Source organism: Callithrix jacchus, chromosome 12, assembly GCF_049354715.1.
Source record: "Callithrix jacchus isolate 240 chromosome 12, calJac240_pri, whole genome shotgun sequence".
Lineage (NCBI taxonomy): Eukaryota > Metazoa > Chordata > Mammalia > Primates > Cebidae > Callithrix > Callithrix jacchus.
Window position 1 is genome coordinate 46,176,431 of NC_133513.1, and position 18,700 is coordinate 46,195,130.

The window sequence follows — 18,700 nt, forward strand, 5'->3', positions numbered from 1 at the left end:
GTTGCTCCAGAGGAGCCTGGGAAGGGGGCAGGAGAGGAAGGCTGGTGGGAAGGACGTTCAGCAAAGTCAGACTGATGGGGCTTATCTATTTCTCCCCTCTGCTCTGTGGGACAGAGCTTGCTTTCTCCTGCCTCCATGGTCCTGGGTCCGCTGCACCTTCTCATCAGACTTCCTCCATCACCTTGCCCACCATCTCCATTTCCCCGCAGGGCCCTGGGTCTCACTCAGGACCCTGCACTCGCCACGTCTGCTTCCAAAGTGCTGACTCTGTAGGAGCTGCTGATATACATTCAGGGACTCCTGTGTATATACATAATGGAGACTCCTGAATTACTGTCACAGACCCAGAGGCCCATGGGCTCTGCGGGGAACACACAACTACAGCCAGGGATAAAACACTGAAGGAGGTAGAAGTAACATTTTTTTCTTTCATGTTTTTGTGATTGCAAAAGTGGTAAATATTCATTGTAGAAAGTCAGCAGAGAGCTTGAGGGCTGTGAATCCATCACCCTGGGGATTGGGCAAAGCAAAGTGAGCCTGAGAAGGATTTAAGCCTCTGTGGGCTGTGGTCTAGCTTCTCCCAGGCCAAGTGCCAGGGATGGGAGGACTTTGATTCCTACCCAAGCTCAGTGACTGTGCCAAGGGCCCACGAGGAGGTGGACTTCAGAGAGGATTCAGTCACCTCCTTTGTTCTCTTCCTCCAGAGGCAGCTGAGGTTCTTAAAAAAAAGGCAGGGATGCCGAGGAGGCTGTGAGGCTGGTGGGAAGGAGGGCAGGGGAGAGGCCCTGCAGGCAGTGTCTGTTCACAGGGCACAATGATTCTAAACATGCTTGGGAACATGGGTAGAAAAGCCCGAAGGTGATGAGTCTCTCCAAGCCCACCCTGTGAGTGGGAATTGGGGATGTGGGCAGACATGGGGCTTCTGAAGTGAGTAGCTTCTCGTGGACTGTGGTTATACCCAACCAGGTGCTGCTTCAGCCCTTCCCATCTCCTGCCAACCCAGGCCAGGGTGGCCATGGCCAAGCCCACCTTTCCCTCCTCCAGGAAGCCTTGGGGATGCAGGGCTTGAGCTTAAGCCATCCCTGAAAGCAGCCTGGCCAAACTGCCTTCCTCCCTCCCTCTCCCCGAGCACAGGTGAGGATGCTGATGTGTTTGGCCTTGTCTCCTTCTCTTGGGGACCCAGGATGGCTCTAGTCACATATCCAGAGGCCCACAGGATCTACAGGGAACACAGGCACTGCAGCTGACAGAAGAGCACGTGTCCTGGGCAAAGGCCCAAGCTGCCCTGAGCTCTGCAAACTGAAACCTTGTAGGAAGGTGGCCTGATAAGGCCTCATCTTCTGACCTCTGGATTTAAATAAATTGTTCTGATTTTTTTATGTTGGCAATGAACCTCAAAACATTTTAAAGCAATGTGCAGGCCAAGCCCCATATTACCAGAGGCTGTCTTTGACTGGCTTGTGCTGGTGGCTGGCACTCTGTGAGCACTTACCATGCCAGAGAATGTTCTGCTCACCATCTCCATTTCCCTGCAGGGCCCTGGGTCTCACTTAGGACCCTGCACTTGCCAGGGAATGTTCTGGTCCTTCCTATGCAGTCAAGTTGCCACTGCCGTTATCTTGCCTCCCGACTTGGGAAATGATGCACAGGCAGAAGTGACTGGCAGCAGATCACAGTTTAATTGGTGGTGTTTGAACACTGGCAGCCTAGCTGGAGCTCCCACCAGCAAACCCCAAGGCTTTGACCCGTTTCTATGTAAGACTGAGTCCCTAGAGGGTGTGGCCAAGATTTAACAAGCAGCTCTGTTTTGATGAGTATTTTGTATGTACTTAGTGAGTACATGTTACCTTCCAGCCTCACATCAACCCTGTGAAGTCCACTTAACATCTTTACGTTAAGGGTTAGAAGGTTTAGAAGGAGTGATGTTAGGACACCCTGTTCAATAAATGGTGCGGGCAAAATTGGATTGCCATATGCAGAAGAACGAGACTGGACCCATATCTCTCACTATATATAAAAATCAACTCAAGACGAGGCACAGTGGCTCATGCCTGTAATCCCAGCACTTTGGGTGGCAGATGGATCACCTGAGGTCAGGAGTTTGAGACCAGCATGTCCAACATGGTGAAACCCTGTCTCTACTAAAAACAAAAACAAAAACAAAAACAAACAAAAAAATAGCCAGGCTTGGTGATATGTGCCTGTAATCCCAGCTACTCAGGAGGCTGGGGCATGAGAACTGCTTGAACCTGGGAGGTGAAGGTTGCAGTGAGCTACGATGGCGCCACTGCACTCCATCCTGGTAAAGAGCAGGATCCTGTCTTTAAAAAAAAAAACAACTCAAAATGGATTAAAGACTCAATTGTCAGAACTGACACTACAAAAATCTTAGAAGAAAATCTAGAAAAAACTCTTCTGGGCATTGGTCGAGGCAAAGAATTTATGACAAAAACCTCAAAAGCACAAGCGACAAAACCGAAAAAAGACAAATGGGACTTAATTAAACTAAAAAGTTTCTGCGCAGCAAAATAAACCATCAACAGAATGAACAGACAACCTGCAGAACAGGAGAAAATATTCCCAAACTGTGTTGTCCAGTAGGAGACTATTATCCAGAATATACAAGAAACTCAACTCAACAAATAAGTCCAAATAACACCATTTAAAAAATGGGCAAAAGACATGAATAAACACTTTTTTCAAAAAGACATATGGGTGGCTAAGAAGCATGTGAAAAAGTGCTCAACATCGCTAGTCATTAGAGAAATGGAGATTAAAACCACAGTGAGATCTTATCTCACGCCAGTGAGAATGCCTATTATTAAAAAGTCAAAAAATAACAGATACTGGTGAGGATGCAGAGAAAAGGGAACGCCTGTGCACTGTTGGTGAGACTGTAAATTAGTACAACCCCCGTGGAAAACAGTAGGGTGATTTCTCCATACTGTCTTAAAAATGGAGCTACCATTTGATTTAGCAGTCCCACTACTGGTATCTACCCAAAGGAAAAGAAATCAGTGTCTCAAAAAGAAACCTGCCCTTGTATGTTTATCACAGCACTGTTCACAGTAGCAAAGATATGGAATCAACCCATCAGCAGATGATTGGATCAAGAAAATGTTCATATATATGGAATACTACACTGCCATAAAAAAGAATGAGATCATGTCTTTTGCAGCAACATGGATGGTCATTATTTTAAGTGAAATAACTCAAAAACAGAAAGTCAAATACCTCATGTTCTCACTTAAGTGGGAGCTTAATAATGTGCACACATGGACATGGAGTTAGTAGATATTGGAGGCTCAGAAGGGTGACAAGGTGGGAGGGGGTGAAGGATGAGAAATTACTGAATGGGTACAATGTGTATTATTAGGATGATGGTTACACTAAAAGCCCAGGCTTCACCAGTAGACAATCTATCCATGTAACAAGACTGCCCTGTACTCCCTTTTATTATTTTTAAAAAGGGGTGACTTTCCTGAGGCCTCTCAGCCTTGGGTGTAAAGGGCTATGACCGACACTCAGGTCCATCTGGCTCTTTCCATGCAGCCTGGTGTCTTTCTGAATCCTTGTGTCCAGCCTAGGGCCAGGCTCCAGGGGGCCACTAGGGATGGTGGGAGAGTGTCTGGGCTTGGCCGCTGAGGCTGCTGGGCAGGACTCCTGGGGCAGCCTCCTGGCCTGGGGCTCAGTCCAGGGTAGCAGCCTCACTTGGCTCGGTCCTTCTCGCTCTTCTGTGGTGAGAGGCACTGCCAGATTCCCCTGCAGATCATCTCATTGCCCAGGGCATAATTGATGGCATTGATCGTGGGCACCATTTTGGCAATGAGGGCAGGCACCTGTCGTGGCAGAAAATACCAGGAAAGAAGCTTCAAAGCCACCACACCTCTCTCTGGTCCCACCTGGTGACCCCAGTCACCCTCCCCCTGCAGCTGCCAATCGTTTGGTTCTGCAGGCTTGGAGCCCTCCCTGACTAGCTGGCAGAGATGCAGGGCTCACGGAGCCCCATGCAGTGATACTCCTGTCCAGACCCACCTGCTCCCTGCCTGGGCACCAATCTCAACCCCTGTTCACAGAGTCTTTATGTGTACCATCTGGCTTGCTGTCCCTGTCATCTCACATGAGATTTAGGCAATGTCAAACAGTGGCCTGGTCTAACTCAGGAACGAGGTGGGGGATGAGGAGGGCGAACTAATGTTCTATGCATTATGAGGATCCAAAGGAAGAAACAGAGAGGAAGAGACTGGCACAGAGGCCATAAATCCAGAAAGAGTCATGAGGTGAGACAGACACAAAGACAAGAGGGGTCTAGTTCTGGGTACGAGAAGTATCTATACCATCTGCAGTTTGGGGGAGATGGAAGTCACGTCTGCGATGACCGCATATAGATACAGGATGGCATACGGGCCCCAGCCTAGCAGCAGCGTCCTGGCTGGCAGAGTGGTGTTCACCTGGGGAGAAATTGTCACAGAAAACCTCAGCTTGCACCAGGCGGCCCACAGCCCTGTGTGGTTGAGAAGATCAGGTCAGTGCTCAGCCGGGCTGGGCTTCAGGAGGGGGCTGAGTCTGCAGGGAAACTTGAGACCAGAGGGGCTCTCTGTTGTTTAAGGCTGTGTGACCTTAAGCCTTTTATTTAAACTTGCCTGACCTCCGCTGCTGTGTCTGTAAAATGGCCTGATAATAACTGACATGGCTGGAGGCTGAGACTGGGGTGGATATGAGCTTCCTCCTGGGTCTGTAGTCTTTGTTTGTTTGTCAAATACAGACAGGGTCTCACTATGTTGCCCAGGCTGGTCTCGAATTCCTGGGCTAAAGGGATCCTCTCACCTCGGCCGCCCCACGTGCTGGGATTACAGGCATGAGCCACTGTGCCTGGCCCTGACCTGTGCTCTTTAAGAGGAATCCTGGGCTCTGTGAGTACATGTACAAGGGGCCCCAGGCTGAGCTGCCCTCAGACCTCAGTCCTAGAACCAACTCACCATCCGCAGCTACAGCCACCTGGCGAGACCACCCAGTCTCGGCTCCCAATGTGAAATACAACCAGTGGGGAAGGGGCTTGTCCGGAGAGAGGGAGATGCTGGGGTGCCGCCTGGGGCCACGAGGGGGAGAAAGACTCGCACTGAACTTCAGCTGGCGCTGCCAGGTCCCTGCCCCGCACAGACACGCGGATGTGCAAATTCTGACGCTAAAGTTCGTGCCCGTTTTCTCCCTGAAATGACTTTCTTTAACAGAGAGGGTAATTAAGTCGGAAGAGAACATATTTTCTTCTATCTTTGATTTTTAAAATATGTTGACCAAGAGACATTTTTTTTTCCTCTTAATTGTCCCTTATTTGAGAAAAAAAAAAAGAAAGAAAGAAAGAAAGAAAAACAAGGGAGCTCAGCACTGCCGGGCACTCCTGGGGGCTGAGGCCGAGAGACGTGGACTCCCCTGGGGAGGCTGCTCCATCCTGGGAAGCCGCTCGGCTCGGGATGGGGTCCCTGCGTGTGACCTTGTTGATGCCACCAGAGACAATGGTTTAAAGTCAACCCAGAAAAATGAGGAGATTATGGTGGCAGCCATGTTTCCCGCTGGACTGAGCCTCCAATAAATGTGAACTTTGCGCCTCCAGACAGGGCTTGGGGCAGGCATCGTGCAGGATAGCCTGGAGTTGGCAAGTATGCCAGCGGCCAGCTGGGAGCCAGGGGAACGGATTCTGGTCCCAGCAAAACCCTTGCTCTCATTCTGTGACCTCGGGGGAGCATAGGGGCTCCAAAGAAAATAGATTTGCACAATCCCTTTCCAATTCACAATAAATAAATAAAATGGCAGATGCAGTGCCTTAAAAAGAGAGTGTTTCTTTTATACACTGTGATTGACCACGTGAGTGGTGGAGTCCCAAACCTAGGTTTGAATCTAGGTGTGTGGCTTTTGGTGAGTTGCTTAGTTAACCCCCTTCTCAGCCTCAACTTTTTAGTCCACAACACAGGGATAAGAAAATCTCCTTTTGACCAGGCGTGGTGGCTCAAGCCCGTAATCCCAGCACTTTAGGAACCCAAGGCAGGTGGATCACCTGAAGTCAGGAGTTCAAGACCAGGCTGACCAATATGGTGAAACCCTGTCTCTACTAAAAATACAAAACAAAGTGAGGCATGGTGGTGGGTGCCTGTAATTCCAGCTACTAGGGAGGTTGAGGCAGGAGAACTGCTTGAACCCGGGAGGTGGAGGTTGCAGTGAGGCGAGATCACGCCACTGCACTCCAGCCAGGGTGACAAAAAAAAAAAAAAAAGAGAGAGAGAAGGAACAAGAAAACCTCCTTCATCATAGAGTGGTTGCAAAGGTGAAATAATACTAGTATCTGAATGTGTTCTAATCTTTGTTGCTTACTATGACTCCTTTGCTAGAGGTCATCCAGGTGACCAAGTTAAAATAAAACCGTGGCAAGGGAATAGTAATGCAGAAATTTAAAAATGACCAGAAGGGCTTATTTTGAAGTATTGTATTTCTTGGACAAATGTTCCTGTAAGCTTGATTTTTATCTTGTGGGCACCAGCCTGAGACTGTGATTACATTAAACATCTCAAAGCAGTTTAAAAGTAGCATTTAAAAAGCCTGTGATTTTGTGCCAAACCTCAGATCCTTGGGAAGAATTAAGTGGAACAGCATGGATGGTGTTGGGCAGGGAGCCCTGGTTCCAGAGTTATCTGATCTGGATGAATCTGAGCAGTCCTCATCCTTGCTCCCCAGGCCTTGGCGAGCTGAGCAAAGGGAGAGTGGCTTCCAGTTCTAACATCCTATACTGTGTACAAGCTGGATTGTCTCCTGATCATTGAAAAATGAAGAAAACCCCTGTTGCTGAATGTCACATTGTTCATATTCCCTAGTGTCCCTGAGAGGAACCAAGAAATTTCTGCTGCTCTTGAGGCAGGGGAATAGCAAAGGGAATTGGAGGTTAAAGGTGGAATGAGTAGAAGCAGAAGCAAGGTGAAGAGGTGGTGAGCAAGAAGCAAGACAAGAAACAGGAGTTGAGCAGCCAAAACAAAAATAAGAGTAAAAAGTGAGTAAGAAGCCCCCATGGCCGTCTAGATCTCGACCAAACCTGTTAGAGGCAGCTCCTCAGAAATGGGCATGTGCATTGGAGAGAAAAACTATCCTTAAAATGACCCTGTATGATAATAAGCTCATTAAAGCTCATGCATATGTGCTGCATATCATGCATGTACTTAAGATTATGGGATGGAGGTGACAGGCAAGGGCACAAGAACCAAAGTAACTTAGCAACCCACCTATCAGTCAAACGGCAGACTCGCTAGAGATTAGGTAGCTTTGGGAACCTTAAATACACCAAACTGGTGCTGATCTCATTTATCAGAGATCAGTCCACTCTCCCCTCTCCGAGAGTATAATACTGTGCTGAATAAACTTTTGCTGCCTTTGCTTTGCTGCAAAAGCAATACATGTTTGCTTTGCTATTTGTGTGTGTCACATCCAGTTCTTTGTTCAGGACACCAAGAGCCTGGAGCTGCACAGCACCATCTGATAACACTCCAGGAGGGGGGTTCTTACCTGGAGATGGCCACTTTTCCCCAGTTTCTGCTCCATGAGCCGGTAGGACGTGATCGTGATGAAGAGGGGCATGGCGAAGTTGAAGAAGGACATGGTGAAGAGGAAGCTAGTGAAGTTTCTGCAGGCAGAGCAGGTAGAGGATTGGGGTCAGCTCCCAGGGATGGCCGGCTACCCTCAAGGCCCACCAGCTCTGCTCTAGATAATTGGATGTGGGGAAATGCCCCATTCAGACAAGCACTTAGTGTGGTTGCTCCCAGGTCCCACGTGAACTCCCTTTAGGAGCCAGGGAGCTACAAGGTCCCCATAGAACTTGCCTTTAGAAGCCAGGGAGCTGCAAGAAGGAATAGGTCTCTGTCTTGTTCAAGTGCTCAGAACTGCTTTCCTCTTTGTCCCCCAAGCATAAAGAATGGGAAATTTTAGTTTGGGAAACATGTTCACTCAGTGGTGGGGATGTCAGTGAACCAAGAGGAACATCCAACGAGCGTTCTAGGCCCAAGGGTTTTAAAAGGAGACTGTGGATAACAAGAAGATTGGATATTATGTCACTGAAGAAATGATTAAAGGGACCACAGAAGAGCCTGGGGCCCTAAATAGTGGTCATGGGGAGGTGAAGGGGCTGACCGAGAATGGTGGGAGTCCCAGGGAGGCAGATTCCCATTTCCTGAGGGAAGCTATGTCACCTTGGAGCTGTCCACCAGGCAGGGGCAGCTGGAAGGACTGGACACTTGGACCAGGCCCAGCATTCTCAAGAGAGCATCACCTGGAAAGCCTGTCATCCAGTGCAGATGCCTCATGATTAAACACCATGGGTAAAGCAGATGAATGCAATGTGGCTCTGGTGAAAGCAAGAGGGGCTAGAGCCCATGTGACTACTCCCCAGAGCTGTTCCTAAAGGATCCTCCAAAGCTCTTATCTCCATAGAGCAGCCTGATGGGGCAGTACCAGAACACAAGCCCCATGAGGGTGGGCACCCTTATGCATTCAGTCCTGTCTCCCCAGGGATTGCCTCATAGCATATGCTCAGGCCATTTCCTCCCAATGCAAGGACCTTAATGTTCTTTGAATCTATTGTACCAAGGGATAGCTCCCTCTAGAAATTGATGAGGTCACAGCCATGATGGCCAACTGTGCTGGGACAGTTGGTGGCGCGGCTTGGTGACTGCTTTCACTTACACAAGCCAATGGCTTATTGTATAATGTCTCTTTTTGGGTTCAACTCTGGGCCCTAATTTTCATAACATTCCCATCACCTGGCCAGTTTTCAGAACAGGCCTTTTCCAGTCCCACTGTCCACCTGCAGGTGAGTATCATGACTAAGGAGTTGAGATTTTCTGGCACATGTTGCCATTTTCCCATTTGGATTTTCATCTTGGGCACCCTTGGCGTAGTATTTCAAAGCTAAGATTCCCATGGAGCCTCAAAGATGATCCTCCCACCTCACCTGTCCCCTTTGGAGTAGTCCAGGGTGCAGCATGTCCCCAGTGGCTCATAGTCATAGTGGCCCCAACCCAGGAGGGGGAACGCTGCCCAGAAGGTGGAAGACAGCCACACGAAGAGCACCAGAGAGATGGCTGAGTTCCATGCCAGTTGGCTGCCTGCACAGGACAGAGGAGGAAGAGAAGATTATAAGGAGCAGATTGCTTGGTAGAGCGAGAAAGAATGGACTTCCCGATCTCGAAGAGTGTCCCTGAATCCCAGCTCTGATGCTTAATAGCTAAGGGCTTCTCTTGAGCCTCAGTATTCTCGCCCACAACGGGAATGATAATCCTTGCCTCAGAGGATGGTTATGAAGAATGAAATAGATAATGGATAGTGAAGGTCTCCAGACAGACTCACTATACCATCAGAGAGAAGAAGAGAGTGGCAAAGAGACAGATGTGTTTTCAAAGCCAAGGTTCAGAAAGAAGCATGGGCAGAGGTTCGCGTTAGGGTCATAGGGGATGGAGGCAGAAGTCTGGACTTACCACCACCCTCAGCACTTGTTCAGCATCAGGCCACTGCCCCTGCTTCCAGGACACCCTCTGAGAATGCTTGACTCGGGGGGTGGGGCTCAATCTCAGTGCCAATGTCAGAGGCTAGGTCCCAGCAGCATCTTTTGATGTGACTCAGCCATGCTAATTTGACCTCCTCTGGTCCCCACCCTGAAGCCCTCCTCTCTGTTGCAGTGTCATTGAGTCTTTCCCATCCAGTGGTTTCTCCTGAATCTGGCTTCAGGATGCACTTCTCAGGTGCCCTTCTCTGTCTACTGTTCATTTGTTATACTCTTTTGTATATAAGATCCCAGGGCAGCGGACAGGTCTCCAGGTGGGGTCTGATTGGGAGAGAAGAGCATATCTACTACCTCCCTCATCTGACACTTTGCTTCTACTGATATGGCCCCAGATACAGTTTGCTTGGATGTGCCCTTCTGATATGAACCTAATGTTTGTGTCCCCTCAAACTTGTATGTTGAAGCCCTAATCCCCAGTGTGATGGCATTTGGAGGTGGAGCCTTTGGGAGATAACTAGGCCAAAAGGGTGGAGCCCCCATGATGCGATTAGTGCCCTTATAAGACGACACACAATTAGCTGGGCATGGTGCATATGCCTGTAGTCCCAGCTACTCAGGAGGCTGAGGCAGAGAATCACTTGAACCCGGAAGGCAGAGGTTGCAGTGAACTGAGATCGTGCCACTATATTCTAGCCTGGGCAATAGAGTGACACTCTGTTTCAAAAAAATAAAAGAAGGAACACAGGAGTGACAATCTCTCTCTTTTTATCTGAGGACATGGCAAGAAGGTGAACATATAAACCAAAAAGCAAGCTCTCACTGACTCTGACCATGCTGGCACCTTGAATTTGGACTTCCCATCCTGCATAACTGTGAGAAATAAATTTCTGTCGTTCAAGCCACCCAGTCTGTGGCATTCTATCATAGGCACCTGGGCAGACTAAGACAACTCCCACCCCAACTGCAGGCACAATAATTATGTGCATGAATAGGAAGACTCAATATAGTTAAGATGTCAGTTCTTTCTATCTTTTTGTGAAGTTTTTTTGAGACAGTCTCACTTTGTCACACAGGCTGGAGTGCAGTGGTGTGATCTTGGCTCACTGCAATCTCTGTCTCCTGGGTTCAAGCAATTCTCCTTCCTCAGCCACTCAAGTAACTGGGATTACAGGCTCATGCCACCATGCCTGACTAATTTTTTTGTATGTTTAGTAGAGATTGGGGTTTCACCATGTTGGTCAGGCTGGTCTTGAACTCCTGACCTCAAGTAATCTACCTACCTTGGCCTCCCAAAGTGTTGGAATTACAGGCATGAGTCACTGTTCCTGGCCTCTCCCTCCCTCTCTCTCTCACTCTCCCTCCCTCCCTCCCTCTTTTCTCTCTCTCTCTCTCTCTCTCTCTCTCTCTTTCTCTCTTATTTTCTTTCTTTCTTACTCTCATTCTGTTGCCCAGGCTGGAGTGCACAGTGGTGCTATCTCAGCTCACTGCATCCTCTGCCTCCCGGGTACAAGTGATTCTCTGTGGGCACAATAATTAATACCTACCTGGACCCTTGTGCTGCCTCAGACTTTTCAGCTTTAGAAACAGATGCCTACAACCACCCAGTGATGGAGTACATGAATTCAGACTTCCTTCTTCCCCTTTGCCTGTCTTCACACTGCTCTGCCATGCCCTCAGTATTGAAAGGGCTTTGATCTGAGGACCCTGGCACAGGGATTAACTGTTCTATATTGAGGCAGAAAAGCCTGTTGCTGTCTGAGGTGGTGGTAGTGGTGGTGGTGGTGTGCGTGCGTGTGTGTGTGTGTGTGTGTGTGTGTAAGATAATCCAAAGGGGCATTAGGGGTTGGGGCTGGGATAGAAGTAGTGGGAGAAGTTTCCTGAAGTCAGGTGGACAGGAGGGGCTCACCCATCACCATTCAAAATGATGAGACTGAAGGCAGCATTTTGGCCTGGAGAGAGGCATATGATAGGAGAGACCCATGAGGGGCAGTGACTTTGCAGAGAAGGAGGCTGTACATCTGACTGTGGCAAGGGAAGTTCTGTGGATTCCAAAGAGGCCATGCCATAGCTTGAGGCTGTGCTGGCCATAGACCTCACAGCAGCCTCTGTGCTGGGCAAATTCATAGCTCAGGACTTGGAGGTACAAGGTCATGACCAATGGCAGCTCTATCCTTAGTAGCTGTGTGACCCTAGGCAAGCTGCTTAACTTCTCTGTGCCTTTGCTTCTGAGGCTGTGAGCTGAGGGTTTGCTAGGAGGGTGAGCTGAGCCACAGCTCCCCAAAGCATATTTATGTACCCTTGGTGGTGAACAGGGTTCTAGATGGTCTCTGGATGAGCATGTTTTCATTTTAATGTGTATTAAAATTATAAGTACATTAAACCTGTAATTTCCCAGATATTGTTTAGAATGAGCTTGAAGCAAGTGTTTACATTTTAATAAGTGAGTCACTTTTTTTTTTTTGAGACAGAGTCTCACTCCGCCACCAGGCGCCAGACTGGAGTGCAATGGCGCAATCTTGGCTCACTGCAACCTCTGCCTCCTGGGTTCAAGCAATTCCTCTGACTCAGCCTCCTGAGTATCTGGGATTACAGGCACGTGCCACCATGCCCAGCTAATTTTTGTATTTTTAGTAGAGATGGGGTTTCACCATGTTGGCCAGGATGGTCTCGATCTCTTGACCTTGTGATCCTCCCGCCTCGGCCTCCCAAAGTACTGGGATTATAGGCATGAGCCACCGTGTCCGGCCAAAAAAGTGATTCACTTTTAAGAAAAAAAAAAATCAGGCCAGGCGCAGTGGCTCACAACTGTAATCCCAGCACTTTGGGAGACAGAGGCGGGTGGATCATGAGGCCAGGAGTTCCAGAACAGCCTGACCAACATGGTGAAACACCGTCTCTACTAAAAATACAAAACTTAGTTGGGCGTGGTGGCGCGTGCCTGTAATCCCAGCTACTAGGGAGGCTGAGGCAGGAGAATTGCTTGAACTTGGGAGGCAGAGGTTGCCTTGAGCTGAGATTGCACCACCGCACTCCAGCCTGAGCAACAGAGCAAGACTCTGTCCCCCCGCCCAAAAAAAAAAAAAGAAAAAAAAGTCAAGGAAAAACAGAGCTGTTTGTACACTGATATAGCCAATTATGAAGATGGCATTTGACGATGCAGCTTGACAAATCTAGAGCTGGAGCAGTTTTCATGAAGCATCATGGAAGGGTGAGGTGCCAGGGCACATGCCCAGCTACACACACATACACACAGCCTCTCTGCGCCTCAGTAGTGCCTGTCTGCAAGGACATTTTCTATATCCCTGATCTCAAGTCAGAGAGGATCCCTGACGACCAAGGTTGCAGTCATGGCAAGGGAACCTCAACAGGTCTCCTGCACACGCTTCCACCCTCCCTCCTTTCCTGAAATGAGTGCCCACACACGATAGGCATGCATACTCACAGCCACCCACACTTCCCTGTACTGGGAAACGTGGAGCAGCAGCTAGTTCTGACTGTCCCTCCCTGCCTCTTATCCTCTCCACACTGCATTGATGTCCCTCCACTCCAGGAGCCCAGATACATACGGGTGCAGTAGTGGTGATAGCGCCCCCAGGCGATGGCTGCACTGCCGCAGATGCTGGCCAACGCTGTCACAAAGCCCTGGAAGCCGTGAATCTGGCAGCCGTCCGAGCCGTAGGGCCAGCGCCTGTGGGAGACACTGGGCACCAGTGACCCCTCCCCTCCAACCCTTTCCACCTCCCACACCTGCCAAGTACAGCTTGGAATGTGTATTCCTGAATGTTGCCCTGCGTCTCCGAAGAGGCCCTTGATATCACTGTCTTTGCTATAAGGCCTTAGAGCTTAAGTCACTGGGCTGAAGGGGTGGAGCCCAATGCACACTCTCCATGGTGGGCGACTTTGACTGCACTACGGTTGGGCTGTAGGCTCTCTCTGTGTGATCAGATGCCTCTGTCACAGGAGAGCTCACGCTTGTATTTGATCGGTGGGGAAACTGAGGCTCAAAGAGGCAAAAATACCGAAGCCAAGGTCACACAGATGAAGGGAAAGTCAGAGGGGAGACCCTAGGCCTCCCCATTCCCAAGGGCCAAGCAAAGTTGGAAGCTTCTGTTTATTGTGGGAGGAAGAATTCTCACTGATGCAGACCCCCAGGCTGGTCAGCCCTGAGCATGTACATCCAGGTGGGCTCCAGCCTCCATCTGTAGTGACCAAAAGCAGAATGAGAATGTCCAGTCTGCTTCAGAAAACAATCTTATAAACACCTCCTGAAGCTGCGATGGAAGGCCCTGGTTTGTGTATAAGGAGATATTAGACAACAGCCAAACCCCTGTTTGCTTTCACAGAACCCACACCCTTGATGTCTCAGCCTGCCATCTCTTTCATCAGGTTTCAGTAACCCCTGCCTTGCAGAAATCAGCTGCTGTTCTTCAGAAATAATCTGGAATTTAGGCAATTTTAGCCTTCCCACCCTTAGCCCTTGGCCAATTTTCCGTAAGTACTAAAAATGCCTTTTGCCTGGCTGCCTGGGGTCCAGAGGTCAGGCCCCAGGCAGGATCCCAGAGCCTGTGGATTGGGGAGGGGGCTGGTACCGGAGGAGGCTGGATGTGGCTGCAACGAGGGCATTCAGGCTGATTCCACTGTCCGCGAGAGCCAAGCTCAGCACCAGCAGGTGGCAAGGAGTTCGCAGCTCCGGGGTCTTGCAGAAAGAGAAGATGGTCAGGCTATTGAGGCTGAGACCGGAGAGAGCTGAAAGGAAGGGTGGGGGCTGGCATTGGGGCTGCTGAAGCCCAGCTGGGGTCACAACAGGGTGCATGGGGTGGATGGAGCATCAGCAACCTCCCGGACAGACAAAGAAGACAATCAATATAGCATGTTTCATGCTATAACAATCACAATCACTGACACCTGCAGGGCACTTATCACACACCAGGCACCAGGGTAAGCACCTTACATGAGTCGTTTCATTGCCTTCAGTTGGACTCTCTTCTCCATTTATAGCTGGGAAACTGAGGCTCTGAGACTGTAGCTAACTTGCCCTAAGTACATAGCTAGTAAGTGATAGAGCTGGAACTTGAATTCCATTATGTTCTTTTGGATTTTAGATTCCTTTTGGATTTCAAAATGCCTACTCTAAGGGCTGTAGAGCAAAGTCAGAGAGCCTCCAAGGGGAAGAGTTGATGTTAGAGCTGAGAGCTGCCCAGGAAACCAGGCAGGGAAATGAACCTGAATGGGGTGTTCTCTGGCAGCAGAGAGACCCGACCTTGAATTTTGGCTTGGCGGCCTCACTTGCTGCTCCTGAAGCTCTCTGAACCCCAGCTTCCCCCATCTAAAGTGAGGAACAGGAAAAACTCCTGCCTTCAAAACTATAAGAAGCACTTACCTGCAGGTCAGTGCATGGAAGAGCATTCCAGGAGGGAATAGCATATGCAAAGACATAAAATGGTACAATGAGATATACAACCTTACTCCTACAAGAATGGTCATCATTAAAAAGTCAAAAAACAATAGATCAAGGGCATGGATGTGGTAAAAGGGGAATGCTTGTACACTGCTGGTGGGAATGTAAATTAGTACAACCTCTATGGAAAAGAGTATAAAGAGTCCTTAAATAACTAAAAGTAGATCCGCCATTTAATTCAACCAAAAAGACACATCCACATCTATGTTTATTTCGGCACAATCAGAATTGCAAAAATACAGAATCAGTGTAAGTGCCCACTGACCCATTAGTGGATAAAGAAAATGTGGTATATATACATCATGGAATAATACTCAGCCTTAAAAAGGATGAAATAATATCTTATGCAGTGACTTGGATGGAGCTGGAGGCCATTATTTTAAGGGAAGTAACTCAGGAATGGAAAACCAAATACCATTTGTTCTCACTTACAAGTGGGAGCTAAACCATGAGTATGCACAGGTATACAGAGTGGCGTAATTGACTCTGGAGACTCAGAAGGGAAAGAGTGGAAGAGGGGGTAGAATTTTAAAAACCTACATATTAGGTACAACCTAATATGGGTTGATGGGTGCACTGAAATCTCAGAATTTGCCACGATGTAATGCATCTATGTAATCAAAAAGCACTTGTACTCCCAAGGCTATTAAAATTTTTTTAAATAAAATAAAAACCAAAGCATTGCATGTATCATGATATTTCTAATCATCAAGCATGAAATAAAAACGTAAATTTAAATACCTTCCAGAAAATAAAGTGGTAAACTTTTAAGGCATGTTTGAGGACCTGGAGGGATGCTAGATTATAGGGTCTTCAGGAAAGGGAGACATGGGCTGGGGCCACCAGACAGTTGTGTCCAGGGCCTTCAGGACCAATACAGTGACTGTCACTTCCTCTCCATTGTCAGTTCTCATTAGGTGAGAAAATGTGCTGATGTTTTCTCTGGGTCTGCTTTGAACCAAAGCTGCATTCTCCATCAACCTTGCTTGGGCTGGCGCAGATCAGGATTGACACTGTCTCTAGCTCCGGCCTCAGCAAGCATCTTAGGGATTTTGGGTTGGGGTAGGTACCTGGCGGACCCAGGTAGCCTCCAGTGGGAAGTGCTTAGGCTCTTGGGAGTAGACACAGTGAAAATAGTGGTGAGGCTGGAGAGGATGGGAGTGAATGAACTTAAATACTCTGGAGTCTATTTAGGCTAGCACTTGATGCCCTTTATCCCATTTAGTCTTTACAATCACCCATTCGGAATGTCAAGGCATTGAGGGCAGAGAGCTGAAGGGACTTGGTTACAGTCACACGAGAGCAGGTGGCAGAGCTGTCTGTCCCCAGAGCTTTTTGGGGGACTGATCTTATGTGGGATTCTTAGCAGGATTTCCAAACAGTGGATTAAATTTTCTCCCGGCTGGAGGGACATGAAAAGTCCTAAAGCCTGGCTCTTGATCATCTCCTGGGCAGATGTCCCCTCTTAAAGTCTCTCCCTCCCTGGCCCTTGCCTGGCTTATTCTCTGCTCCCACAGGTTCAGGTGTCAGAACAACCCCTGAGTCCAGGCACAGAGGGGAGGCAGCCAAAGGGACCTGACACCCAGCTGGCTTTGGGGACCTCTCTTCTCCTTGCTAGCTCCACATTGGTAGCCTGGGTCCTCAGTACCCACTGGGGCCCTGCTGTACCCCAGGTTCTGCCTGGCTCACCTTCCACCAGCAGCACCATCCCCACAGCCAGCACCTCGAGCTCCCCGAAGCCAGTGGGCAGGGTGCTGGACTCTGCCATTCTTGCTCTCCCTCCGTCAGTGACCCAGCTGTCTCTGGCTTCCCACATCCAGGCCCTCCCTTTTAAAGGGCCATCCCACATGTGTGCAGGCACATGCAGGTTATTATACTGAACCTTGGGCTTTTTCTGGATGCCTCCCTCCTCCTCTTGGCCCAAGCAGAAGGAACTCATTCACGAGTTGGACAATGTAGCCTTTGGAAAGCCAGAATGGAGCCCTGTCTCATTCATTTCAGCCCCATTGCACAGGATTAAGGTCAGGGAATCCAAATGTTGTGTGTGGCTGAAAGCCTAATTGGAAAAGAGTTGCATAACCAGGGGAGGGGAGCAAGCGGAGGAATTTGAGCCGCAGCTGTTCCTGACAAGCCCGGTGTCTGTGCGTGTGTGTCCTCAGGCTCACATGTGTGTGCTCCAGAGCGCTGGGGAAAGGATGAGGTTTGGGAAGTTACCTGCTGTCAGAGGAAGAACCCCACTGGGACCAGAGAATGGGGTTCTGGTTCCAAATCGGCCCCTAACTAGTTATATGCCCTGGAGTGGAACCACTGGACTCTTCTGTTTACTTTTCTGCAATGTCAGTGTCTTTTGTCCCTGGCGTCTGTGTAAGTCCTGGTTAGACATCGTGAATATAAACCTTAGGGCTACACTTCCTGTCTCTCATAAAGCACTTGAGCCCTACAAGCATAAAACATCTCCTAGGACACTGTCTTAGAACAGAGAGGCTGCTATCTTGTCAGTTCCTCCCTGCACCCGCTCCCCTCCTCACTAACAGCTTAGGTTGCTACAAATGACTTCTTGGTACACTGGCTCTTTATGCACTGTTATGTGCTGGCTCATGGTAAAATTTGCACCAGGAAACACTAATCTAGGGCACCTTAACTCATTTTCAGATAAAGAAACCAAGCCCCAGGGCACTGTTGGCAACATAGCTAATATTGAATGAGGTCAGGCACTGTGCTAAGGGATCTTCTGATGAGTCCTACAAACAACTCCATGAATTAGATACCATTATCCTTTCCATTTCAGATGAGGAAACTGTTGCTGAAAGCTGTTAAGAATCATCCTGAGGCCATGTAGTAATTTATAGTTGGAGCTGAAACAAAAGCTGGATCTCCTATTCCTCGGGCTCAGGCACTTTTCAATTGCATCTTCTGATGCACTCCGGTAGAGCAACCCATTCTGTTCCATCAACATCCACTTCCCAGGCCTTTCCTCTCATGGGTCCTCACTTATCTCCAAGCCAGATCCCTCCTCAGGGCCGAGCTTATGATTGCACCCTCCAGAGCTTCCTCTGTTCTTTCTCAATTTCTACCTTAGGATGTTGGTTATTACCTGTGTCTGTCCTGTTTTCATGCCTTCAAGATCCCAAAATGCTTCATGAAAAGAAAAAGGAGGGCAAGGCCAAGATTAAAGGGTAAAGTTCATTTAGGCAAAAGATAGAAGGAGAAAGAAAAAGAGATGTGGGAGCAGGCAAGCTGGTGGCTGGGTTTGGGGAGGAGGAAGTATAACTGGGAAGTGCTGAGAAAACCCTATTGGCTGCATTGGAAGGAAGGACGGAATGAGAAGCCAGTATTGTCAAAACAGAACTGGCCCAGAGTTAGGCAGATATGTGTGCACTGGGGCCCCAGATATCTTTGCCGGCCATAACTCACTGGTCTAAGCCTGGCTGGACCCACAGTCCTAAGGGACTGGGGAACCTTCTAGAAAAGCCAAAGAACTTAGGTAGGACATGTTGGACCGGAGAACAACGCCTTGGGGTCAAATGTGAGGAATGAATGAGTGAGTCGGCTGAGTGTCTACTACTGAGAATCATCCCTGGTCAGTCCCCACTGGCCTACTGAGTAGATATGGTAGGGCAAGATAGGATTAGGAGATAGTAGGTAAAAATTGAAATTGAGCTGGGTGCAGTGGCTCAGGCCTGTAATCCCAGCACTTTGGGAGACTG

General features: G+C 48.9%; 1 protein-coding gene across 2 annotated transcripts; it reads right to left on the reverse strand.

Annotated features, from left to right (window-relative positions):
* Nucleotides 1–1,660: 1,660 nt before the first annotated feature.
* Nucleotides 1,661–16,797, reverse strand: RGR (retinal G protein coupled receptor). 2 transcript variants are annotated; one of them, XM_009009624.5, is made up of 7 exons: nucleotides 16,683–16,797; nucleotides 14,125–14,281; nucleotides 13,102–13,235; nucleotides 8,987–9,140; nucleotides 7,546–7,663; nucleotides 4,338–4,451; nucleotides 1,661–3,839 (listed from the first exon to the last, which is right to left on the reverse strand). In XM_009009624.5, the coding sequence occupies exons 1-7, from the start codon at nucleotides 16,759–16,761 to the stop codon at nucleotides 3,708–3,710; spliced, it is 888 nt and encodes a 295-aa protein (XP_009007872.4). In that variant the 5' UTR covers nucleotides 16,762–16,797; the 3' UTR covers nucleotides 1,661–3,707.
* Between the last annotated feature and the right edge of the window lie 1,903 nt (nucleotides 16,798–18,700).

Bases quoted from the DNA above. Each gene is read 5' to 3' on its own strand.
- RGR (XM_009009624.5), bottom strand. From the start codon at position 16,761: ATGGCAGAGTCCAGCACCCTGCCCACTGGCTTCGGGGAGCTCGAGGTG. The intron at 14,282-16,682 runs GTGAGCCAGGCA...CCTTCCTTTCAG, and splicing joins GATGGTGCTGCTGGTGGAAG to CTCTCTCCGGTCTCAGCCTC. The intron at 9,141-13,101 runs GTATGTATCTGG...TGTCCTGTGCAG, and splicing joins CTATCACCACTACTGCACCC to GCAGCCAACTGGCATGGAAC.